Genomic DNA, 27105 nt, shown 5'->3' with positions numbered 1-27105 from the left:
CTATATTTCAACTGCTTATGCAGTAGGTACAGATCTCTTTTGAACCATTTCGGTAATTTTCTTTCAGGCCAAACGGTTGCTGATTCATGAATGGCTTTGGCAAATTCGTCATACGATGTGTCCATTGCGTTGCTATCGTGCGGATTTTGAACAATTTTAATTCGTTCGTTCAATTGTTCAACATCGAGTTTACGCATTTGCTTCTTTCTGCTTACCGCTATATCATGACTGCGTTTTAGATCAAAACAGCAAGAAACCGGCTTGTGCTTTGTTAGGAATGAATTGTTGATCTTTATCTCGTTAAAGTGATCGAAGTGTTCCGAAAAATAAACCGATAACACTTTTACCGCACTGAAATTCATATGTTAATTCTTCATTGTCGTTAACTCACAATGAAGATTCCAATTAATTACAAACTCGCAGAGAAAGTTGCCTCTTTCAGTTGAGTCGAGTCTGCAATTGAAGTCGCCGCCCAGGATAATACGTGCTCTGCCTTTACATCATTGAAATGCTTCGGTAAGTGCTTGATATATTGTCTCTATATCGTCTTCTGGTGGAAAATATGCTACAATTATAATTAGGCTGAACTGTTTGATCTGCACTGCTAATAATTCATTGTTCTGATGAAGAACATTGCATGTAATTCTTAAATGTTTACTCAGTGCAATTGCTAAGCCACTTTGCGGCCGCCCTTCTCGCTTTTTATTGCCTTTGTGCAGAAGCATGTGAAACTAGGTATTTCAACTGAATTTACACTGAATGTTTCTGTTAATAGTAAGATATCGGGATCTTTTCCGTTTGTGCCTTTAGCACCTTTCACGTTTCATAAACAAATTGTTAGTCACGATCCTCTGTTTTCATCGATTTGATTCCCTTTAATTTTGTACTTGGTGGAAGAATTCAGCAGTCTTTTCTCTTTTAATTCTGCCACCATTTTCTTTCTATTTTCTTGCTCGGTTTTTGTTAGATCGGGTTGTATAAATACGTACTTGAATCGTTTGTTTTCTTTTAAGATCTTCGCTTTCTTTAGAAGGTCCGAGACAGAAAAATTTCATTTCTTCTGTATCGCACTTTATTCGAAGCAGCTGTTTGCCTTCTGTATTTTGTTTGCCAAATCTTTGACATTCAAATTTCATGTTTACTTTCAGGGATTCTGCAATTCCGGAAACAAGACGATTGTCAGATGCTTCAGTGTTCTCGCTCTCAGGCTTTGTCCCGAGAACCAGGTTCTTTGAGCGCTTTTTCTGTTCAAACAGTTCTTGGTTTACGCCACTGAAAATTTCGGCGAAGCTCAGCTTTGATGGGACTGCATTAGATCTGGACTGGTTTGTCTCTTTCATCTTATCTAGTGACTGGGTTACTTCTAGTTTTTCCGAGGCCTTCTCGAAGCTTTCTATTTGCTTTTTCAGCTTCTTAATTTCTTTGGCTGCACAGAAACTGCAAGCGAAATCTAACAATTCCGTTTGTGCTTTCATTTCTAAAGTGTACACGCGGATATCAGTCCACATTCCGCAGTCATTTTGACATTCTACCGTTACTTGATAGCCTTTATTCGCCGGCACTTTTTTCTCTGGTTTATATGATAACTTCCAAATTCGGGGTACACTATGCTCCGCAAAGCAGAGGTTAAATAAATGGAATACGTATCTTTGCATTTGCCGAAAACCTAATTTAATACTAGTGTTGGTTATTCGATCTGGGCCCGCTGTTTTACCAGCTTTTAACTTTGAAGCTTCCCCAGTAATTTCTTCCATCTTAATCAAACTGAGTTGCAGTTTTGCATAATCTGAAAATAGATTAAACGAATAATTCGATGAGATCGAAAATAACAATTTAGAGCATGGCACTAGAAAAAGTGCGCAACCGAGATTCGAGATATTGAGATGTCGAGATTTGACCGCCGAGAGTTTTGATACCAAAAACGTCAATTCAATCTTTCTCTCTCTATCTGTAGCCGAGACTAGCAAAAAAGAGAAGAGTTAATAATTGACCAAGATCTGCCAGAAACTGACGTAATCTGCTTGTAACATGTGTAAGTACGGGCGTAATTTTTGTTTTATGAAGGCAAAAATCTGCTATATGCCTTTTTGTTGTTTTTGTTCTGAGCTTTTTGCATTCATAGCTTGTTAGCGTAAAAGTACTTTCAAAGAATAAGAAATGCGGCTGGACGAACCTAATTCATTCTAGAAATCTGCCAGCAACACTTAATACGTTCTTGCGGTCTTTCTCTTCCTCCATGCAGTCACAATTTCGCTGCTATTTTACTGTAGTTCATTATCAGGATATATTCGGCCCTCAAGAGCGCGTGCTCTTTTGCGTAGTAACATGCTATATAACAATTCTTAATTTGTAAATGGGGACACAAAATCAATAGATCCCATTATCAATAGTTTAAACTTTTGATACTGAAATTAGATCAATAATGTCAGATTTTTTTGATGTTTTGTTTTTCGGCTAAGTTTGCTCGTATTTATAATTATTGTTTTTTTCTTCCAAACATGTAAATTAATAATATAACCGAAAGGTTAAAGTGTACATGCCTTCAGAATAATCAGGAATTTAACTGTATACACTTAGTTACTCAAATTTTAGTTCAGTTTTTCTAAGGGGGTGCTTCTCTACGTTCTTTCCCCAATTACGCAAATATTCAAATCGCTGCAAAATGATCCCTCATCACAATCGGAGTCTTCCATGCATACGAACTGTCGCTTGATTGCAGCTTTTCGACGTCTGGCGCAAATCTTCCTGGGGTTATTTACTTTATCGCACTTTATGTGTGCAGCGTCCTGATATTTGTGAAAATCAAACTCAAATTTTTGAATGAATAGTTCTGACACTTCGAAATACCGCCAAATTATTTTAATAAAATCAATCTACATGGTTTCAAGAGGTTACTCTTTTTCAGATTGAGACCTTTTTAATATTTCCGACATGGAACCACAGGAAGAAACTGAGGAAATGAAAGGGCCATCAGTTGAATCAGCTGACCCAGAAGAGCGAATCATGGCTCGTCGATTGCGGATAAAGAAGCGACTAGAGCAGCAAAGGAAAGCAGCAATGGGGGAAGATTCCTTAGACTCAAAGTCTACTAAACAGGAACTTTCCAAATCTAGAAAGCAGATGAAAGATAGCAAAGACCGCGTAGAAAAGCTGAAAAAAGATGGTTCTAATTTAGTTGACAATATCAAAGTGGCTGCCGATGAACGTGAACATTTACGTCGTAAAGAGAATAACGATAATAATAGATCTCGAGCTGAACGACTAGAATCGGAAGCAAAGACAGCTTTAGAGCGTTTCGAAGAAATAACTAAACGATGGCAGGCTGCTGATATGAAAGAGATACCGCAGGTAAAACTTCATTTTTTTTCAGATTTACATCCTCAGATCCCGTTATTCATTAACTGTTTTTGATTGCTAGCTGTTAATGTTAGGCTAAAGGATAGACTGAAAAGTAGACAAGGATTACGTCTAAAATTGTCTTTTTTGTTGAATTTGTCTACAGATTCGTCTGCTTCTATAGAACAATATGTGGACAAGATTAATCATTCAAGAAACAATATTAATTAGAAATAATATTAATGATAATAGAGAATTTAGGACAGCGTCCATGAAAAATATTCATTTTCAGTTCCATTACAGTCAAATTTTAGCTTATATATGTCTCGAAATAATATGTGAATTTATTTGTTTTTATACCGTTTGACTAAATGTGCAACTGCTTGTTTATATTATACATTTAGTCAAATTAAAGCGTCTTTTCTTCTTCTTCTTCAGATATTGCACAAACAAGTTAATCTGAATGTATATATATTTCTGCGGCCGAAAACTTTCAAAGTACCTGCTGTACACTTTTGTCAGATTTTGCTTGAAGTTCTCTAGTTTAATGATTCCACATCCAAAAAATCGTCCGAAAAAGCCAGCTAGTTATATTGCTCTTAACCAAAAATTGCTTTGCTGTGGCTGTTTCACAAGTTCTCTTGTCGAAAAAAAAACATAACGTTGGCCTTTCGAGTTGTTCGATCAGTTGTGTCTTCCACCGTAACGTATTTCCCCCCAGTCTGCATTATTCTGATATTTGAGAACTTCTAAAAAATTGTAAAATATGCATTTCCTGGTACAGTGACAGAGGCAGCATATAAAATTGTTTTAGGCAGTCTTTGTAACTAAGTTATCCCGTTTGCATGATCAATGGAATTGCTTTCCTCTGAATTGCTTCTTTCGTTTTGACATTAGACTGGCTTGCTTTCTACATAACTGCTCCGTAGGAAAAGTTGTTGACAACGAAGCTGCGGTAGAAGTTTTCGCTGAGAATCCAGCGAAATGGACCAGATCCGCTTAATAAGATAGAATGATGGCAGAGCTTTTCCTCATCTTTTACCTGCGTGAGAGTATTGGATAAAACGGGGGTTACAGCCACCAGCTCGATTTGGCCCATTCTCCCTCACGAATTCGGGGAAATGGGCCAAATCGATCTGTCGACTGTAACCCTCATTTTATCCACTACTATGCTCACAATCAAAAACAAAAATTATTCAAAAATAAACCCCAACCCGCATGATTGCGCACACGCACAGTTGCGCATAGTCTCCTACTCAGAATTATGCGCAAGCATGCGGACATGCGCTTATCTCCTAATTTTTTCAAAAATTTTATTATGATTATATTTCTGGCTTTTTTATGATTATATAATTTTACTAATGATAAGGCTTATAATATTATTAATGATATGGCCTATAATATTACTAATGATATGGCTAATCTGGGAAACTACTTCACAGATGAATTTAACAATCTATTCTTCTAATAATTTATCTATATCTATACCTTTGGCTTTTAATTTGGAAACTATAATATAATATTTATAATACTCTGGCTCTTCTTTTATTTCTTTATTAATGCCCCCGACCAGATCTATATCCTTATGAGAGTTTTTTATATGACTCCTTAATCTACTGAAGCTAAAAATTGAAGAACAATATTCGCAATTAACCTTTCTTGAATTGCATTCTTTACACTGATTTCTTTTTATCAAAAGATGTTATTTGTTTCATAACCTTATATTAATTACAAACTTTATTTGTTATATCAAATTTGATATCGGTATCATTAAAACTTTATGTGGGGCTAGGCTTAGGGCTAGAGCTAGGGATAGAACTAGAACTAGAATTAGAATTTGAGCTAGAATTAGAATTAGAGCTAGAACTAGAATTAGAATTGGAAATAGAACTAGACTTAAAGCCAGAACTAGAACAATTTGTTTTAATTTCAATTAAAAATCTAGTATTATCTCTTAACCAGATAAACTTATTTAAATTTTCCTTACCCAACGTATTAAGAGTAATATATTTATATCTTTTATCTATAATCTGATAAATACTCAATCCGGCTTTATCCCCAAAGAAATTTATAATTTTATCTCTAAATTTTTGATTAGTTTCATATAGATTATTTAAATCTTCTCTACCCTTTTTGTTTAAAGTACCAGTCTTTTTTTCCTATATTCATGGTGAAACACGGACGAAGTCCCATCTGTGAAGCAGCTACGCTGATCTACTTCGTAGCTGGTTTCCCGTCCTGATAAGCAACCTTCTACGTCCTCATCACCATGGTGTAACATCTGCGAAGCAGTTTCACTGATGGACGGAGTCCTTTCACCATAACCATAATTGAATAAAGTATTTGTTCTATTAAATATATTACTTGTACCCGCTGCTACAAGTGCAGCAGCTTTTGCTGTTGTATCAGGAGATATATATTTATATATCATAAAGCACGTACCTATAATTCCACAAATGACTGATACTGTCTTTAAACCATCAGCTTTAACCATTTGTTTTGTTAAAACATCATTCTATATTTTAATACCTTTTGATGTAAGGAGTTTATTGAAGTAGGACTGATAATTATCTGTACTAATAGTATTTCTATCTGTGGCATTAATCATAATTGGTTTCATATAATCTATTAGTTTATTTATCTCATCACTTTCTAAGTTATCTTTTAAACTATGAGCTTTTAAGTCTAGGAAACCAACTCTCGAGTCATATATCAGAGTTCTATTTCTATCAATATTAATAAAAATGTTCTCTTTTTATTATATTTAATCATACCATAACGAAGTTCATCAGACATTCCATCCGTACAATTATAGTAGTTACTATTTAAGTCATTAATTATTTCATAGAACTTATGTTCACATTTATATATTTCATTAAAATTTTAATTAGATATGCCCCATTGTAAGTTGTTTAATAAATAGTATCACAACTCATTCTTGCTGTATTAATTATCTGGGCTGGTTTATGACACATTACAATCACTTGAATTTTATGATGTCTTCCTTCTGTAAAATAATAAGCCATATCCCCATTTAACTTATTACCCATATCATCAAGAACAATTACACTGTTTTTGAAGTTAGGCATATGTTTTGATGTGATCATATTTATATCACACATAATAAATTCGTTATAGGGCTTGCCAGTTTCTGGATTGATCCAATCTCTTTCATCTTTACATACTATGATTATATTTTTGTTATCTGCGAAGCAGGTTCCCTGATCTTGATCTAAGTATATCTTCAAGTATTGCCTAACAAAATAAGTCATTCTTGTACCATTACCACCATAAACAATAGTATGTAATGGTGACTTTTCATATTCAAATCTCATCCGACTTCTATTTATAAACCCGCCAAAGTTTTCTTCTAGTTTTGTATATTTACTCGGTATTGAATGATATACTATATAACAAAACATAATTATGAAAATATATATTATAACTGCACAACCCGTCTCCATTTTTTATCATATAAAAATGCTTATTCTATCATTTGAGGAATTCAATAATAAATTTGGTATTGATAATAAAGCTATGAGTAATATCAGAATAGAAGATATAGGTAAAGATATAAGTCTAACTCCAACTGAGATAGTAATGAGATGTCAGAAACCAGATAGCATCCGTGAAACGGCTTCGCCGATCAAGAACTCAACTTCAACATTATTGTAAATCTACATCCAATTGATGGTACTCATTGGGTTTTAGTTATAAGAAAAGAAGGTGGTTCTGTGTATTACTTTGATAGTTTTGGTGTTGAAACCCCACCATTATTCCTAGAAGAATATTTTAATCTAGGCTCTAATGAGAGAATGCATGAATATGATGAATCTTATTGTGGGGCTTATTGTTTATAAATGATCTATCTTATTGATAAAGGATTTAGAATAAAGGGTGCTCTTTATAATCTAATTAATCAAGTTAAATGCCCTGGGATGTATGATGAGTGTTTGTGTTTGGGTTGTAAAGTTAAAGATGATGCGAATCAGGGAACGGACGGAGCCCGTGGTATGCCTACCTGCTTGGAGGACAAAGGGCAAAACCTTTTCGTAGATGCCAATAATATTTATGAGATAATGAGTCTATCATAGAGGTAGTTATACTAATGGTGAAACATGGGTAAAGCCCAATCCGCCAAGTGGCTTCACCAACAATATATCTATTGGTGAAACCATTTCGCGGATCAGTGAAACTGCTTCGCAGATGGCAGGGCTAGACCAAAGCTCTATCGGTGAACCTCGCTTGCAGATTAATGTTAATGATAGTTTTCAATCATGGCTAGATGATGATAATATAATTGTCAATGCCTCGTTCCCAGAAAGCTTCAGATGTGTAATATCTGGTCCTAGTGAATGTGAAAAATTATTCTTTTTAAAGAATCTATTCATCACTAAAATACACTTTGATTGGCTATAAATCATTGGTCCCGCTGGTAATCAATGTGATAATTTAAAGTATGAAGACGTCGTGTTTTTTAAAGAAATAAAAGAACTACCCGCACCTGATAAACTACCTGCAAACTTACAGAAACTCATGATATTTGATGATGTTGAACATAAAGAACCAATTATTAAAGAATACTTTTGTAGAGGTAGACATAATAATTGTAATTTGATATATCTGAATCAAAATCTATTCTCTTTGGATAGACGTGGTGGTAGAAAGAATTGTAATCTATTTATTCTATTTGAACAAAGAGGTAATGTACTTCATCCATTGTATAAAGACTTCTTTAATGAAGTTGAATTTGATTCTAAAAGATTTTACTATAGTAACTACTAAGGTATGGAAAGAGCGTTATAACTATCTTGTTTTTGATGTATCCAAAAATAGAATTATTAATGCTAAACTAAGAATAAATTGGGATAGGAAAGTTTTTTAGTTTAATTATATATGATTAAGTCTATATCTAAGTCTTAGTATAAGTATAAGTATAAGTATAAGTCTATGAGTAAGTATAAGTCTAAGTATAAGTCTGTGATTATGACTAAGTCTAAGTCTATAAGTAAGAATAAGTATAAGTCTAAGTCTATGTTAATGACTATGACTAAATCTATGTCAAATGTAAAGTAAAACTCAACATATCACCATTGAAATCAATTGGTCTTCCATGCTCATCTTTAATATGAAATTCAATATATTCTATTCTATCCTTTGTTACATTTTGATATAAGATATTAGTTCGTATAATATTTATCAAGTAACCTGGTGGATATGTTAGGGTAAAAGTATATGGTATGTGTGTGTTATTACCATTATCTTTAACACCAGATATGACATAACAGTGGATGTTAATGGTACTAAAACCCATAATATGAATAATCTTTTGAAATGTATTTTTCCCTTGTTTATAAACTATTTTTCTAAATCCTAGTAATGGGGCTATTGAGTTTTCTATATCAAAGTTAAGTGAACCCTGTTTTGTTTCCATTATATATTTCAATGTAATCTTATCAGGTTCTATTATAACATTGCCATTAGTTTCTTCTTTTTATTAATTCTGCTATTTCGATTAATTCATATGCATCTGGTATAACAGCTAAATTATTTTCTACTTATAAAATTTAATTAAGCCTTCTATTCACATTAAACACTGAGTTATAAACCGAAAATCGAATTAAACCCAACTTTGTTGTATTAAGTATAGGTTCACTAAAGTTAAACTTTCTGTTGGCTGTATCATTCTAAAGTTAAGTGTGTGTTCTTCTTTAGTTATAGTTAGAGCTTCATGTATCTCTTTTAGTTCCCATAAGACTAAGTTCTCGGAAAAGCGCTGCGTGGATCTGTCATTTTTTAACTCATAAAAATTTACTTCAATTTGGATGCAACTTATATAATAAGTTATAATAATGATATACGGAAAAGTAAGATTATAAAATATAAACCAAATAATCTAGCAACAATGAATTCGGTTAATACTAATATTAATATTATTCTCAATAGAGAAGAGAATCATTTAAATATACACGATTCATATCTAGAGATAGAGTTTGTTGTACCAGATAATGCTGGTGGTGTTTTTGCTAATAATGCTAATATCAGATTAGTTAATTATGGTATGATGGCATTATTTAGTTCAGTTAAGCTTGAAACTAGTTGTGGTAGGACTATTGAATATATAGATCCTTGTCATCCTAATCTATTAATGTATAAATTATTAAGTAGTACTGATGATGAATATGAGAGTGGTTTTATTAGAAATCAGGGTAATAGTGATAGTCATCTCAAAGGTGGTCATATTGCTGCAGAATGAGGTCATATGCATATGATGGTTAAGATGACTGATCTATTTGGGTTTGTGAATGATTTAAAAAAGATTATATATGGGTTTGGATTTAAACTAATTTAAAAAAGAAATAATAATGATGGAGCTCTATTTAGAGGTAATGCGGCTGCTTGTGCAGTAGCTAATGATGGTAATATAGAAATTAGAGAGATATTGTGGTGTGTACGTAGTATTGATCCTAGTAATGATAATAGAATTTTCGTTCCGAAAGGATTAAATGAATAGAATAATATTGATTTTAATTATTATGAAAGAAAGACATTTTATAAGAATGTGCCCAATGCTACTAACTTCTTATTTGATCTAGGTATGGAAAGTGGTATGGAAAGACCACAATATATAATAATTGGTTTTGAAAATAATAATGTTAATGAACAAACTCATGATGCAAGTATATTTGATATAATGAATGTTGCTGAATGATATTGTAAGATTGGCAGTGAATTTTATCCTGAGTATAGAATGAATATTAATTATGGTACTAATAATTATCATGAGGCTTGTAAAGAGGTTGTTAATTTTAATAAAGATTAGAATGGATTACCTCATATTATTAAACCATATATAAATCATAGAACATTCAAAAGTAGTTATAGAATATATGTATTTGATACTAGATATCAAAATGATCATATAGGCTCACAACCAATATAACTTAATTTTAAATTTAGTGTTGCAGTTGCAGATGTTATATGTCATCCATTAGTATTAAGAAGAAACGTTATTAGTGTGAATAGTGATGGTAATAAGATGGTTGATGTAATCTCGTAGAGATTAATCAGTGAAACTGCTTCGCAGATGGCCAAAGGCCTATTATATCATAGTTTTAGTTAATGTTATAGTCATTGATATAGTTCTAGCTCTTGTCAATGTTATAGACATTGTTATAATCTTAGTTATAGTCATAGCTCTAAACTATTTCCTACTAGTCTTAACAAAACATTTAGCATAAATAATATCTAATTTCTTTTTACTCTAGAGATAGGACTCCGTCCATCCATCGCTATGCCATAGACCTTCTGCTTCAAGCTTAGTCTTGAGTTTGGATTTAGGCTTAGGTAGTGGTTGGAGAACCAAGGGCGAAGCTCCATTGGCTTTAGGCTTAACAACAAAGGGATTATACTTTTTAACTTCCATTATTTTTTATATACAGCAGAAATAAGTCAATGGCTGTCAGTGATGCAACAATAGAAGCTGAGGGATTGAAGGATGTCTTTAAAAGTGTTCGTAAAGCTATTGTTAACTTTGGAAAGAAAATTGCTAATAATCCAGTTAGAGCATTAGAAATAGCAAGTAAAATAGGAAGTGCAGCTGCAAGTAGAAACCCAAGAGCTGCTTTATCAGCCACACCTGATTTAATTAAATTTGCAACTACTAGTGAAGGTATAAAAGTAGTATAGAAAGGTAGGGGTTTATATTTAGGTACAAAGAAAAGATATTTTAATATATTAGAGTTTAAATATTAGAGTTTAAATATAACTATATTATAGTTTAAATATAACTATAATTATGATTATTGCTAAGGGTATAACTCTGACTAGATATATCTAATTGTAAATATTAATTCTAATATTATTATCACTAAACATACTATTATAACTAAACATTACTAACTTTAGTTTAAAAAAAAACTCAATTGAGTTTTCTTATCCCTCTTATATTCTCCTTATACCTTAACTAATTCATTATACTCATGAACAAACTCATGATGCAAGTATATTTGATATAATGAATGTTGCTGAATGATATTGTAAGATTGGCAGTGAATTTTATCCTGAAGATAGAATGAGTATTAATTATGGTACTAATAATTATAATGAGGCTTGTAAAGAGGTTGTTAATCCTAATAAAGATTAGAATGGATTACCTCATATTATTAAACCATATATAAATCATAGAACATTCAAAAGTAGTTATAGAATATATGTATTTGATACTAGATATCAAAATGATCATATAGGCTCACAACCAATATAACTTAATTTTAAATTTAGTGTTGCAGTTGCAGATGTTATATGTCATCCATTAGTATTAAGAAGAAACGTTATTAGTGTGAATAGTGATGGTAATAAGATGGTTGATGTAATCTCGTAGAGATTAATCAGTGAAACTGCTTCGCAGATGGCCAAAGGCCTATTATATCATAGTTTTAGTTAATGTTATAGTCATTGATATAGTTCTAGCTCTTGTCAATGTTATAGACATTGTTATAATCTTAGTTATAGTCATAGCTCTAAACTATTTCCTACTAGTCTTAACAAAACATTTAGCATAAATAATATCTAATTTCTTTTTACTCTAGAGATAGGACTCCGTCCATCCATCGCTATGCCATAGACCTTCTGCTTCAAGCTTAGTCTTGAGTTTGGATTTAGGCTTAGGTAGTGGTTGGGGAACCAAGGGCGAAGCTCGATTGGCTTTAGGCTTAACAACAAAAGGATTATACTTTTTAACTTCCATTATTTTTTATATACAGCAGAAATAAGTCAATGACTGTCAGTGATGCAACAATAGAAGCTGAGGGATTGAAGGATGTCTTTAAAAGTGTTCGTAAAGCTATTGTTAACTTTGGAAAGAAAGTTGCTAATAATCCAGTTAGAGCATTAGAAATAGCAAGTAAAATTGGAAGTGCAGCTGCAAGTAGAAACCCAAGAGCTGCTTTATCAGCCACACCTGATTTAATTAAATTTGCAACTACTAGTGAAGGTATAAAAGTAGTATAGAAAGGTAGGGGTTTATATTTAGGTACAAAGAAAAGATATTTTAATATATTAGAGTTTAAATATTAGAGTTTAAATATAACTATATTATAGTTTAAATATAACTATAAATATGATTATTGCTAAGGGTATAACTCTGACTAGATATAGCTAATTGTAAATATTAATTCTAATATTATTATTACTAAACATACTATTATAACTAAACATTATTAACTTTAGTTTTAAAAAAACACAATTTATTTTTCTTATCCCTCTTATACTCTTCATATACCTTAACTAATTCATTATACTCATCATTATCTATTTTATTATCATTCATTGATTTAGTCTATAGTTTATTAAACTTGTCACTAAACTGTTTACTTAAAATATACATCTGTGAATTTTTTATAGTTTTATTTCTTTTTTTAGTATTAATTGTTTTTTTTAATGAACCACAAACAGCTGCTGTAGCAAAAGCTGTAGGTATAGAATAAGGCAAGCCTATATCCGTTATTGCAAGTGATGTTGATGTTGCAGTTGTTGCTATTGATGATAATAGTATTTCTGTTATCTCAGCTACGTTAATATAATTTTTATATCTACTTAACTTCTTGTTATAGTTATTAGTTTCAATTTCATAATAATTTCTAATATCTTTTATTATGGTACTATTATTATTATAAAATTTATTATTAGCCAGGATTTTATTATTGATGTATTGTTTTGAGAAGGAGTTGATCCGCGAAGCGGCTTCGCTGATATTGGGATAAAGTAAGAGTGCACTGGGTTTAGTTTCTTCCATTTTAATTAACTAAAATAACTCTCAATCTCTTTCATTATATCTTCATGATTAAAATCGTAATGCATCTCTAATCTTGCTTGATCTTTACTGTCCACTAGCTTACTTTATAATAATATAGCTATTATATATTGTACTATTGTCTTTTTATTCTTTATAAGGGCTTCATCAACAGCAGAATTAGTCTTTTTGTTAACTTCTCTAAATTCTTTTAGACCAGTAGTGAACATATCATCTAGAAGAATGTTAGTAATATTCTGATTAAACTTATTATTATCAATCTCTAGTTTTAATTGATTATACTTAGAGATGGTATCACTAGCAACTTTATTACAAAAGTTAAAAGTATTTGTAATTTCATTTGCCGATTTAATAAACTCATTAATTAGTTCTTCATTAACTTGTATTTTGTTTAGTTGTGAGGTTTTATTTGTAACTTTATCAGAGTCACCCTTTCTTAGTTCAGTTATATTTTTACCTAAAATGTCTATTTTATTAGAAGAGGATAATAAGTTATTGTCACAATACTCTTTATTAACATCATCTTTTTTTTCAATGGTTGGGTCTACATTTGTAATTTTATAGGTGTCTTTCATGTCAAATTATCGTTATCTTCTAAGAATAATTGACGGGCCTTATTTGTAGTTAGATTATTGGTTATTGCTGATCCGAGAAGCGGGTTCCCCGATTATTTTTTAGCCTGATTGAATCTTTTTCTTGTCATCTTTGTATTTGTTTACAGAAAGATTTATCTAAATTTTAGCTGACCGGAGGTCTATTGGGGAACCCGCAACTATGTTGATATTTAATGATTCCAAAACCTTATTATTAGATTCAAAATCAAACTCGGATTTTAATAGTTCCTTTTCAAAGTATTTACCTCCTATTATCTCTCCATTCATATCTTCTATCTTATATGTTGGCGGTTGGGTTTTTAAAACTTTATTATCTTTAAGTAATTCTCTACTCCAGTTAGAACTATATCCTTTAGAGAAAATGTTGCGTTTGTCAGCATTGCTGACATAATCGCCGACTTTCAGTTTTGGTTTAATCTTAGAAGAAGTAGATATAATATATCTAATTTCATCTCGATTAATAGAAGCATCAACAGGTGTCATACTAATTGTTGAATGAACGTTATTATTATATGTTACAACAGCATCATTTAATATATTTACCCAATAAACATCACCATTAATGAACATTGGTTTGATGATTATGTGTAATAATGTTCTATTAGATCTCTCAATGACTACGGCCTTTAAATCACTATAAGTAGAATATCATTCGGGTGCATTTTGTTTAAGTAAAGATTTAAATGTTTTATTGTAAAACTCGCTACCTCTATCTACCCATAACTTTTCTGGTTTTCGTCCTTCTGATAGGATTGATATAAAAGCATTAGTTATAGATAAACCGGATTTTTTCTTCAATGGAATAGCCCATGCTCGTTTTGTGAATATATCTGTAACTGTTAATATAAACTTATAATTAATATCGTATTTACTTAGAGATGACTTATCAATTAAATCGGCTGACCATGCTTCATCTTTATATAATGGTATTTTTCTTTCTCTTCTAAACTTTATTATTTGAGGACTTAATACTTCTTTAGGTAGTATTCGTTGTTTTTTCACCATTATTTATTTACCATAATTCAAAACAAAATTGTCTAGTTGTTCTTGATAAATAATATTCATAGATAATAGTTTTTTAGATATATTTAACATTTCATCATATAATCCATCATGCCCTGCTTTTGTGTCTAGTATAAGTAGTTCTAATCTTTTTATTAAGTTGTTGGGGTCGGCTTTGCTAAGACCACTAGCTTCTATTTGTTTATCCGTCTTGTAATCAGTTTTTTCCTCTTCTTCTTCTACCACCTATTGTTCATAATCACTTGTATCACGTCGATATTTTTCATCTTCACTGGAGGTTGGTCTTGATATAACCTGAGAACTGGGTTCACCGATACTAGCCAACATTCTTACTATAAGTTTTGATCTATTACTTTTAGTATCTCCTCTTTTTTTAACCAATATCCTTTAGAAAATTTTTATTTTGTTTTCATCACCTTTTATGTCTCTTTCGGTTACATCTGCATTAGTAATAAACATAAGGAAGCCCTAAGAAAAATCATAGATTTCACCTTTCATTTTTATACCATCACGTACTGGAGATGCATCTATACTATTTATTTTAAATTTGTTCGAATTTGGATCTACTGATATTAATTCAAATTGTTTATTTGTTTGTTTACCCATTAGTAGCAAAATATCAATCATATCTTTGTCTACAGAAAATGTTTTGCCTTTATCATCTTTTAATGTTACAGCTCGATCATCAAGAAAGCTGCTTTGTTGTTGGTAGTCTAAGGCTTTTAAAACATTAGTGTTATCCTCGAGTGCTACTAACGTTTTGTTTTGAAGACCTTGCATTGCTTCATTTTTGGCAAGTAATGCTTCACCATTAGTATTTAAAGTTTTAGTTAAAGGATCAAATAACTCTTTTATGTCACCATAAAATTCTTGTTGTCTTAATTTATCTTCTACTCTATTTCTTCTGTTTTGTTTTCCTAAACTGTTTAATTCTATAAGTTTATCTAGCTTAATCATTTTTTTGTAGTTCATTATATAGTTTAATTGCAGCCTTAATTAACTCTCTATTATCATTAATGGTTAGTTCTAGAATATTATTTGTTAGTTGGTCTTTGTCTAAATCTAACGTTGCAACCTTAATTTTTTTTACTAGATCTCTGTTGAATAGATATAGATTCTCATCATGAGGATAGCTTTTAATATTATTTACATAAAATCTTTTATCATCAAATGTGTTTAGACTAATCCTACTTGTTTTTGTTGTTGTCATGTTATCACCAACTTTCTGTATTCTACATTCATCTACAGTTCTCTGCGTGTTATACATTAATGCATTATAATACGCTTCTTGTTTAGCATTGTTGCAATTCTTTATTCCTTTCTCTTTAGTTTTATTTGGGTAATCTTTAAAGCTGTATGTCTTTGGTGACAGGGCTATAAACTCTTCTATCATTCTACTTCCCAATTCTTGTTTGAATTTGCCGGGGACTTTATTATTAGTTTTGTTTCATGCGTCTAGATTGGAAAGAGCCATGTGTTCATTAGGGACCTTACCCCCACTAAAGCTTAATACGAAACTCAGTATCCATATAATGGAGCTGTAAATGTTTGAGAGATTTGTGAAGAATATTATAGAATACACCATACATGTGTAATTTACTTAATTCTAATATAGTAACACCTACATATACTGGAGAATCATATTCTATTTTTTTCTCTATATATTCAATTTGGCTATAATCCTTGTATCTAGTTATATTCTTAAATGTTGGTATACTTATAACTTTCATTATCTTTTCTTCATCGTGTAAGAACTTACTTTGAAGGAAGTGTAGAGGATTCATGCACATTCTTCCATATAGTCAGTTGTTCATTAATTTCCTTACATCCTTTTCCGCTACAGTTTTAGTTGTTGCTCTTTTATTAGTATTGTTTTGAATATAGTCTCTACATATGTAATCTTGTTTAAATTTAATTACTCTTTGAATTTTAGTTACTTTTACACCCAGCTTAACCTAAAACTTTAACATCCTATAATGAACCATATATTCTGTTTTGTTGTTTTGATCTAAGATTAATTTCTCTGTTCTCGCCCTACCTGTCTCTCTTTCTCTGTAGCCTAATTCATTATCATTTATCTTTCTTTTATTAGGCATTAATGCTAGTTGCTCTGTTCTATCTTTACAACTATTAGTATAATTAATATCACAAACTATATAGTAACCATGACCATCTGGAGTGTTTACTATAGTATCGAGGAACCCGCTTCGCGGATGTAGAGATGTGTCAGAGTACTCAAAGCCCTTATAAGGTAGCTTTTGCATCATTGCATAGCTGTATAGGTTATTTGCATCTATATACCAGATGGACCTTCGGTCATGCTTCGCCATCTGCGAGGCAGGTTCCCTGATTGACCTATTACTATGAATAATATATCCATCACCCATTACGCCACATATACCACCTCTCTTTGCTTCAACGAAATGGTCTAGCATTTGTTTATCTTGTAATGTATATAATGTAACACCACTTGACATTAACTAACAATCAAAACTATAACCTGGGAGACTTACATAGTGTAGAGGGTTGAGACTGAATTTTTTCATATTTAATTTAACATATTCATTCAGGCATTGTTCTAACATTTCCACATCATTCTGTAAATACTCTATAGTTTTATGACTGTACGAGTTTTATGACTGTTGTCTCTATTAAAGATATTGACTTCTCCTTGTGTTGGTAATTTGTTAGATAGTGAGGATTTGAAGTCTTTTATATTTAGATTACCTATAACTCCTTGGTAAGACTCTAAACCAAAGTGTTCATATGGATATAATGTTTTAGTTTTACAATGATATATCTTTGCCATTTGATCTAGAGGCATAGCTAAGAAATTATAACTATCTAAGAATTTAAGAACCAGTGCTAAACATCTTAGACTTAACGGCAGCTTGTGGTATGTTATCTACTTTTCTTTTATCATTTTTCTGCTTAAAGAGATCACTATATAGTATATTGAAATCATAACCACTACCATTATGGAATATTATAGGAATGATGTTTTGTTGTTTGTATCTTAGATTACACTTTTTACATACTGGTCATCTATATTTACCAGTATCATGACAGTGATCTCTTACTTTATTATTACATGTTTTGCCGCATATATTACAGGTGTTATTGGCTTCATGATATAGTTTATCTTCTTTATTAAATACTATCTTTTCATTACGATTGAAATTATTCCTTTTTTCTATTTCTAATAGATCACTAGCAAATCTTTTGATACAGTCCAAACCAAAGTATTATTTGAAATTACCTGGCCAGACGTAACCCACACTTATTGGTATGTGTTCAGCTATTACATATTTACAATTGTTAGTTGTGACATCAATATTCTATATCGGCGTTTATAATATTTTTTATATTCTGACGTTTATGTTCATTTATAAAAGTAAAATGTTTTTTCTAAGGACAAACAATCTCTGGTTTGAAAGAGTGGCTACATTCGTGTTTGTAATATTTAATTTGAGAATTAAAACAATATGTACATCTATCACAGTAATGGAATTTGTGTTGACTCTTATTCGGTCTTCCTATCAAGTTTTCTGTTTTTAATTAGAGCGCAGTTGTTCCCCGAAACTATTATTCTTAGAGTTTTTCTATCTTTATCAAAATCATCCACTGGTTTAAACAATTCTACTTTGCCCTCACCACGAGGTGTGTATACCCAAATATTAATATTGTACAATTTCTGTATTCTTATTATATAAGCAAAATCATCTTCATGTTGTTGTCTTGTTTCAATTAGATTATTTACATATTTACTTTTAGTGTTGCATGGTCCATAGCGGGATGTAGCCAAGCAGTAATAGTTAGTTGTAAGCAGTTGTTTTTGGAATTGCGTATATTTAATATTGATTTAGAGTTTTTGAGATCGGGGTGTAAATCTATATAACTACCAATAGATGCTTTAGTTGGTTCAATATTTATCTGAATACTTTTTAACCCAAGAAACTCAAATTCATAGCTATAACACTCGCATATTTCCCTCTCAAAGTTTAGCCATTGTGTGAAGTCTCCATTTTCATATATTGCGTTTTTAATAATATAGGCAGTGTTGAAAAATATTTTAGTAGTTTTAACTTTTTCTTTGGTTCTTTTCTTGTACTCACACTCAGCTGTTATCTTATATTTAAAACTCTTAACTTAACGAAACTGGTAACAATTTCTAATTTCTTCTAAAGAGTTAATAATGGCTTCATCTATATCTTCAATGTAATTTCCGGCTTTATCAGTAATATAAAATTCTTTCATGTTCTGGCTAGAGTTTATATCAAAGTGTTCTGTGTTTTCTAGATACTTACGATTATGACTATACGAGTGAGTAGTTAGGGCTGTTTTATTTCTAAAATCTGCATGACATTCATACTTAATTCCAGAGTAGATACTATCTTAAGTTTTAGTTTTAGGTTTAAAGATGGGTTTAGTTTTAATAATATCTTTAGTGTTATCTTTAGTATTAGGTCTCAGGAAGTAATATTCTGCTTCTGAGTCATACACCCTCTCCATAGTTTCATCTTCCATTTCCTTTCTCGCACTGTTTGGTTGTTCATCACTTAAATTGTGTTTGATAAATTGTTTCCTTGTTTCCAGGGGCAAATCACAAATAGAACAAACGTTTACGCTTTCTACTTTAGACATTATTTATTTTTTAAGGACAAAAATTCATTTTTGAAATTATACGAATTAAAAATGTCTAAATCAGTAAAATGTGTTAGTTGTAAAGATGAATCTTGGATCAGGTGTTGTGATAAATGTTTAGATAGTTTATTTGAGTGTTATATCTGTAAAGGTTACTTTAAGAATAGACATTATATTAATCATATGAATATACATTATGATGATCCTAATCTATATAAACTTGTTTTATGTGTAATGTAAATCAACATATCAGCGGATTTAGATTTTAAAACTTTCAAGTGTAGATTATGTATTTATCTGGATAGATATAGATATAAACATGCCAGAGATAGATTCAGGCAATATGTTTAAGAATTTAACATAGAAGTTTAGAGTTAAGCTGTTCTTTTTGTTCAAGTCATCCACAAAGTAGCTTCATCAACAACGAAGCTTCACCAAAAAGTTGGTTTTACGTGCTTTTTACACTGAAAAAAAACACTAATCACTGTGTTTCCACCGATCTCAGTGTTTTGACTGTATACCCATCACAGTGTGTCCCATATACAGTTTCACAGCAGGGGTCACCCTTTTTAAGAACTGTAAATTTGTTTTTTTTTTATCTCACTTAGTTTTATAGTAATTCATCATATCCGGGGACGTTCACTGGAGTCAGTGAGGAAGGAACCCCAAACCTTCCGTTTGCTAAAGCAACCTAACTAGACTCGGTGATTTAACCACTACGCCAAGTGAGACAGAAAGTTTTAGTTTTAGATTGATTAAATATTGATTAGAGAACATATAAAATTTTTTATTATTTAATATTTTTTTCAATTTTTTCGTTCAAGTTTTTTCGCAAGTTGGTTTACGTGCTTTTTACACGGTCTCTCTAGTTACACTAGTATCTGGGATACGTCCACCGGAGTCGGTGGGGATAGAACCCAAACTATCCGTCTGATAATGGATAATTACCAGCTTAACTCTGTACTAGTGGATTGCACTAAGTGAGACAGGAAATGATAGATTTTGAGGGAATATAGAGTAGTGGATAAAACGGTGGTTACAGTTACCAGTACAATTTGGACAACTTGAGTACAACCATACTTGAGTACAACCATCTCTTTTCAATAATGAGACATACTTGTTGCATATCAACAACGCATTTTGTCCCAGTTCTTTGAATCCATCGAGTAATGCACTGCTTAACTCTGTGCTCTTTTTCAGGAATGTGAATTTGGGTTTCACTGGTAAAGCAGTGGAGATCTAGGTTTTTGAAGCACTGGAGGTCTAGCCGCGGAGGTCTATTTTTTGAATCATATGTGAACGTGAATCTAATGCCATGCAATCGGTGCTATAGATATACATTCTGAAACAGGGTTACAGAGGAAGATCCCCCCATAGACAGACACACCACCCCCCTCACACAGACCCCCCCCCCACCACACACACACACATACATCACACACACACACACACATACACCCACACACACGCACACACACACAAACACATGATTCTACCCTAAATTATCTGCTCACGTTTTCAAGACGCCTTTTCTTTTGGCTCAGTCGTCTTCTTTTTTTGAAAGGCTTTTGTGTTGTTGCTTCTGAATCATTTCTTGACTTCCCTATTTTTGAGGATTATAAAGTTTTCGCTTCTAGAAAGGTTTTCTGATGCTGATTTAAGTATGCGTTCCTTTTTGTGGAGTTTCTGTCGTTGCGACGAGACATAATGTCGCATGTAATATCGACAGCAGTGAACTCTTTTATTCAGGCTTACCTGAAACAGAATCTACAAAAAGACAACTTTAAAGAAAACTGAAAGAGAGCACCAAAGAGAGACTGCAAAAGCGCGATAACTTACAGAAAAGGATTGCTGTAGCGACTGGGGCTGCACAAAAGAGTTACTCTCAGTGACTTACAAAGCTGTCGGTCGGAGCTTCGTGAACTACGGTGCTCCCGTTTGGGCTTCCACAATCAGCAATACAAACTGTATCCACCTGCAAGCACAAAACGTTGCTCTTCGCAAACTTACTGGCTGTGTAAAAATGTCTGGCATCAATGATTTACTCAATGACGGTGGAATGCTGCCTGTTAAAGCTCAGACAGAACCGTTAGCGCAGCAATTAATTGCCTGCATTTACCGCAGCCACCGTGCCGATCACAAAAGAGCACCTGAAATCTGTTTTTGTCCCATCAGACCGACATTATATGATACTTGTAGGGACTTCGTGAAACAACACATCAAAAATAAAGAGCAAATAAATCGCTAAGAAGACAAAAATGCGCTCAAAAGCATTCACCGACACATGGTCTATTCTCAGCAGAGCAAAGACGTCAAGCAACTCACTAAATCTCCGCAAAAGATAGCTGTAAAAGAAGAATAAAGGCTGCCACGATTTCCACGTATCCGATTGGCACAACTGGGAACTGGATACTGCCCCTTCTGAACACTTACTTTAGTAGGATTTGTGACAATGTTGTTAAGTGCTGTCCAAAATGTGAATTAGCACTGCTTGACGAAAATCACACTTTCAACTGCAGTAAGATTACCACGGACCTAAAAAGTCCAGTAGAGTTAGCTAGCTGGCTGGACTTAATACCATCACTCCAACACGACCACACTGCACAGAAAAATCCACCTTCTTTGCCTCTTTCCCCGATGTTGACGATGCCCCTCCTGGTCCCCTAACCCGGGGGCCGCATTTCATCCACAATGGTGTAGTTGCAAAAAGCTCGCCGCACCACAAGCAAGTTGTCGACAGGCAGTCACACTAGTTATTATATCTATTTTTATTATTATACAAATGCAATTAAGGAACCAGTGAAAAATGACAATAATCGACAATATCCCTCCTGAGTTTCCCGCGAATTGCAGTTCTGTGCGACAGCTAGAGCAACAACAACAGTGAACTTTGCGTTTATAAGGTCACTTTAAAAGTTGGAAAGGCTTTCTTTTTGAGAGTAAATTTATTTTTATCCGGCTTTTAAAGGGTTTCAAAGCTCTTACTCCTTGCCTGCCGTTTTTGTTAGGCTGATGATAGTTGTTCCTTTGCGCTGAGAGAGAGAGAGAGAGATAGAGAGTTGTTTAGGGCGTTGTGCCAAATAGCGAACTTCTCTTTGCTGTACTTCTTTCTGTTGAAGTACAAAAAGCCGATTTCCTGTGGTTGTGTTCCTTTTCGTGCAGACCTATTCTATATATTATTGCAGTTATGTCCATCGATAACCTTGCTTGCTGCTTTCAATTAAGGGTTCGCAGCGATCAAGAGAGAGGACTGGCTCCACTAATGATTATTGGTAAAGGGTTGCAACGGCTGCCCTCATTTCCTAACTAAAGAAACAGTATTTAATAGTCAAGTTTACCTTTATTATTTCATTTTTGAAACGAATATCAATAGTTGACTTATGTTTCAGTCATTTAATTTTTGCTTTAGGATCTACACGACCTTCTAATGCAACAGAAGTCGGCATGCGACGCAATGATAGAAGAGAAAAATAAATTGATCAAAGAGTTTCAAGAGGAGCTTAAAACGAAAGACGATCAGTACGTGAAAGACCTGAAAAAGCAGGCTGAGGATATCGACTTAATGGTTGAGAGAATGGAAGATCAAATCAAGAATCTTACCAAAACTCACCGCGAAGAATTGATGCAGGTCGAGAAGGCATTTGTCTCAGAACGAAAAGAACTTCTGCAGAACAGCAACAACAAGTTTGACAGTTTGATGAAAAACAAACAAGACAAAGAGGAGAATTATTTGGAGAACAGACAGGCTAAAATGGAAGACAACGAGAGAGTTTTGCAGGAACTTCGTGTCAAAGACGCCGAGGATTATAATTCGGTGAAAATCAAAATGGAAACTGACGTTCAAATTTTGGAACAGCAGGTCCAGCAGATGAAGGCTACCTACCAGCTGAACCAAGAAAAACTGGAGTACAATTTCCAGGTTCTGAAAAAGCGTGATGACGAAAACACCATCACCAAAAATCAACAGAAGAGGAAAATAACAAAGCTTCAGGATGTCCTCAATAATCTCAAATCAAAACTGAACGACCAGGAAAAAGATACCAAAAAAGGAAATGTTTCTCTAATGGAGGAATACAAGAAAATTTGTGAACAATTCAAAGACTTGCAGAAGAAGGTGAAGATTTTCCAAGAGGCTGATTTCAAAAAATTTCGGGACTTGTGGCTTATGAAAGAAGAAATGTGCCATTCTAAAGCATTTAAACTACTAAGCGCCGACCAACTTATTGCCGAACAGCATTTAGGTCAAGAGTATCTTCAACCGAACACTTCAGCTCTGCAGAACCGAGGTCCAATTATGAAAGTCGAGAAACTTAAAACAGAGAAAACAGCGGTCGAGTTTGCACGTGAAATTCTTGGCGCCCATTCGGCTATGGGAGCCAGTGCAACTGACGTCACGGGCGAACAGCAAGACTCGTCAGTTTTGCCGCCGTCGGGACCCGAAGCTGAAGGTCTCTCGGACGAACTTGCGATTCCTAACGACCCTGCAACTGGCGAGATACCAGACGTGGATCCAGTTATAATCCAAAGGATCCTGACATTGTTAACTGACGAATCCGGGTTCCTAATGGAATCAAAATTGAAGCAATTGTTGAAGCCATTAGATGACGATGACCAAAGTCTGATGCGACTGGATGCAATTTTCCAGGCTTTAGGCGTCGATACAGAATCTGACATAAACAAGCTTGCATCATACTTTATCAAATACAACGTGACGCCTAGATCAGAGTCTAATCAAGACCCCGACGAAGAAGTGGCTCGAATCATTGAAGGACAAAATTCAGCAAACCAGCGTTTTGATGAAATTCTGATTAAGCAAAACGACGTTGTCAAGGCTCTGCGAAAATTCATTCAAGAAAACCGAAAACTTCAGGTCAACCAGCAGCAAAGCATTTTTAAATCACTGCAGACTTTAGAAGAAAGAGACGATTCAAAAGACAGTGACTATTGGCGACAATTGGCTGATATAGTTTCAGTGGAGCGTGAAAAACTGCTGACGTCACTGGTAACGGCTGAAGAGAAATACTGCTCAATTCTGAAAGAGAGAAGCAAGCTGATCAGTGACACTGACAGTCTGAGACAACAGAATGCAGAACTGAGACTGCTGTTGAACCAGTATATAAACTCCAAAGTGAACCAGGAATTAGAAGTACCCCCCACACGTGTCCTTCAGTTAGACATTCTGTCAAAGTAGACTCATCAACTCTCATATTCTTTCGAAAATCTATCATTAAACCATTCTTCGGGTCTGTTTCCTTTAGCCCCCCCCCCTCTCCTCAATTGTTTTCTGTTTACTTATTTGAGTTTAGCAAACCACTGACGGCTATTGTCTCAATAATGGTTTTATACCCAAAATTGGGTAATACTGTTCCTTCGTCTTAATACACAATCTAGTCATCAGTAAATTTTATTGATCACAAGTTAGCTCATTTTTTTCTGCCACAAAAAGGAAACAATCTCCACATAAGCTTAGAAATAGCGCGTGCATTTGAATTCTATCAGATTTTAATTAGTTCACCCCTAATTAATTAAAGTCATCTGTATTCAGCGGCTCAAATGATTTGAATTAATCGCAAAATTTGAAAAGCTATTGATTGGGAGTGCAAAATTGACGGGTTTTTAAATAGTCAAATTCACATCTTACAATTTCAATCAACTTTTGCTGCAAAAGTTCAACCGATGTTCTCAACAGCTGAAGTTTGTAATTTGACTATGAGTGTCAAGAAAGTTATAATGTTTTCAAAAAAAAAAGATTAAATTGTGATATTTTCCGCAAACCAATTAATGCAAACCAATTAATGGTGCCCTCTGTGACCCATGATTGTGGTAGGTTGTGCCGTGAAATAAAGGAAAAAACAGAGAAAAATATCTTCAAAATATTATATTCTGGATAATATTCTCGTAATATTCTGGATAAAACAGAAAAACTGGAGGGGTTAAATTTCGAGCAAAAGTGGGAAGAACTGTGTTCAAAACTAAGAATTTTTATACATTTTTAGAAATTACACATTTAAAAACGCTGAAATAATAAAACAAAACAGAACGAAATACAGATCAAACTATCTTTTTGAAAAAAAAGGTATTGTCGAAGTCAGCAAAACGACTAGTTTCTTGCAGCCACCTTCAAACAAGGGAAACAATTGCATGTTCGCGTAACAAAACCAAATTTGAAGAGTAGCGTTAGTTGACAGACAAATTAGAAAAGACGGATTGCAAGAGAAACTCATTATTTTTTTTCGAAAAGGTAAGTAAGGCAAAGACGTCGCGCGCTATTATAAGACATTTATTGTCCGTTATATTATCAGTAAGTAGACAAAATAGGAAAATGCAGGAAAAAAGCGAAAATGATCGATGAAAAATTTCTGAAGAAAACTGTATGAGTTTAGCGAAAAACTACTATCTAACCATGAAGCCACGATTGAATTGTTGAAATCTAAATTTTTCACCTGAATAATATTAAAAATTTATTTTGAATTCGAATGAGTTTTCCCTGGATACTGAGGGAAAACGTAGTTTTTCTAATCGTCACATCATCCCAGGAAATTGAACGCGTCTATAAATTGTCTCTGTAAACACTCTGCACTTGCTTTTAATTGTTCCCACCCCACTTGTGGGGGGGAGGAACTATATACTCAAATGGTTTTTTTTTGTTCAGTAAATTTTGGCCGATCGATATATTCATCGCAGAGAAATGTGAGTGGTATCATTAAGAAGCTGGTCCAGTGTAGAATTCAAAATTAAAAAGATTTTTTTGATTTTCGGTTTTTTTCGAGGAGTTATCGAGGATTGAAGTTTTATGTGAACACGGGTTATTTGTTCACAATTAGTGTGATTTTTCTTCATATTAAGATATTATCTATAAAAATAGTATTTGAAACTTAAAATTCTTGCCAAAAAGTGAACCAATTTCGTGTTCCTAAAAGACTAAAGGCAATAAAAAAAGACTAGTTCTGGTCTCATAGGGAGCTTCAATAATAAAAAAAAAGTTCGAAATCTATTTGAGAGCTCTTTTTTATAAAATTTTCTACTTTTTTTGCTTTTTAAAGTCATCTAGAGACAAATCTCATTTCATATTGAGTTTCCGTTAATGACAAACCTTCTTTACAGTTAAATGAAGACCAATGAACAAAATAAATTGTTTTCAAGGAATTGCTCATGATTTTTTTAAAATCGACACTGAGTTTTCGTAATTTTAAGTGAAATTTTGAATTTTTTTTGGGGTTTTACTAATATTTTGGAGTCCTATGGCATGGACTCATTGACTAACAGTTCAATATGTTCCGCAATGAGTTTTAACTGAGCATATTTAGTGCTTCGAGTGGGTAACAGCTAATGGATGTTAAGATTTTAAAAATAATTTTTCGAAAATTTTTTCGAACATTAACCAATCATAAACTTATTATCGTGAACTTTATGTCAGTCTCTGTGATGACAGCACCGTCTTTTGTCCGTCCTACTGTAATCAAATATGATCTAGCTGGTGGTTTTATCTTCTAACTTTTAGTAATATGACATCAATGACACAACATTTCAAAAACTTTTCAAATTTTTTTTTGGATAGTTCCGTATTATTGGTTACTTTTGGAATCTTATCACATTATACGAAAATTGACAGCTCCTGTTGTCTTCAAAAAGACGTTCAATGGTTCACAGATAAATTTTTCAGAGAAAAGCTTA

The 27105-nt window shown here is 33.0% G+C and overlaps 1 protein-coding gene across 1 annotated transcript; it reads left to right on the top strand.

Moving 5' to 3' along the window:
* Positions 1–1893: 1893 nt before the first annotated feature.
* LOC142355730 (dynein regulatory complex protein 1-like) lies at positions 1894–24750 on the top strand. The gene is made up of 3 exons (XM_075407807.1): positions 1894–2032; positions 2906–3348; positions 22841–24750. Exons 2-3 carry the CDS (start codon positions 2932–2934, stop codon positions 24620–24622), a joined length of 2199 nt encoding a protein of 732 aa, XP_075263922.1. The 5' UTR covers positions 1894–2032; positions 2906–2931; the 3' UTR covers positions 24623–24750.
* The last annotated feature ends 2355 nt before the right edge of the window (positions 24751–27105 follow it).

Source organism: Convolutriloba macropyga, unplaced genomic scaffold, assembly GCF_964194025.1.
Source record: "Convolutriloba macropyga unplaced genomic scaffold, txConMacr16.3 SCAFFOLD_913, whole genome shotgun sequence".
NCBI classification, from domain to species: domain Eukaryota; kingdom Metazoa; phylum Xenacoelomorpha; order Acoela; family Convolutidae; genus Convolutriloba; species Convolutriloba macropyga.
Note: the sequence above shows the minus strand (reverse complement) of the source record. Positions and strands in the feature narration are given on the sequence as shown.

Coding starts and splice junctions, on each gene's coding strand:
- LOC142355730 (XM_075407807.1), top strand. CDS start 2,932: ATGGAACCACAGGAAGAAACTGAGGAAATGAAAGGGCCATCAGTTGAA. Junction 3,349..22,840: donor ATATGAAAGAGATACCGCAG/GTAAAACTTCAT, acceptor TTTTTGCTTTAG/GATCTACACGACCTTCTAAT.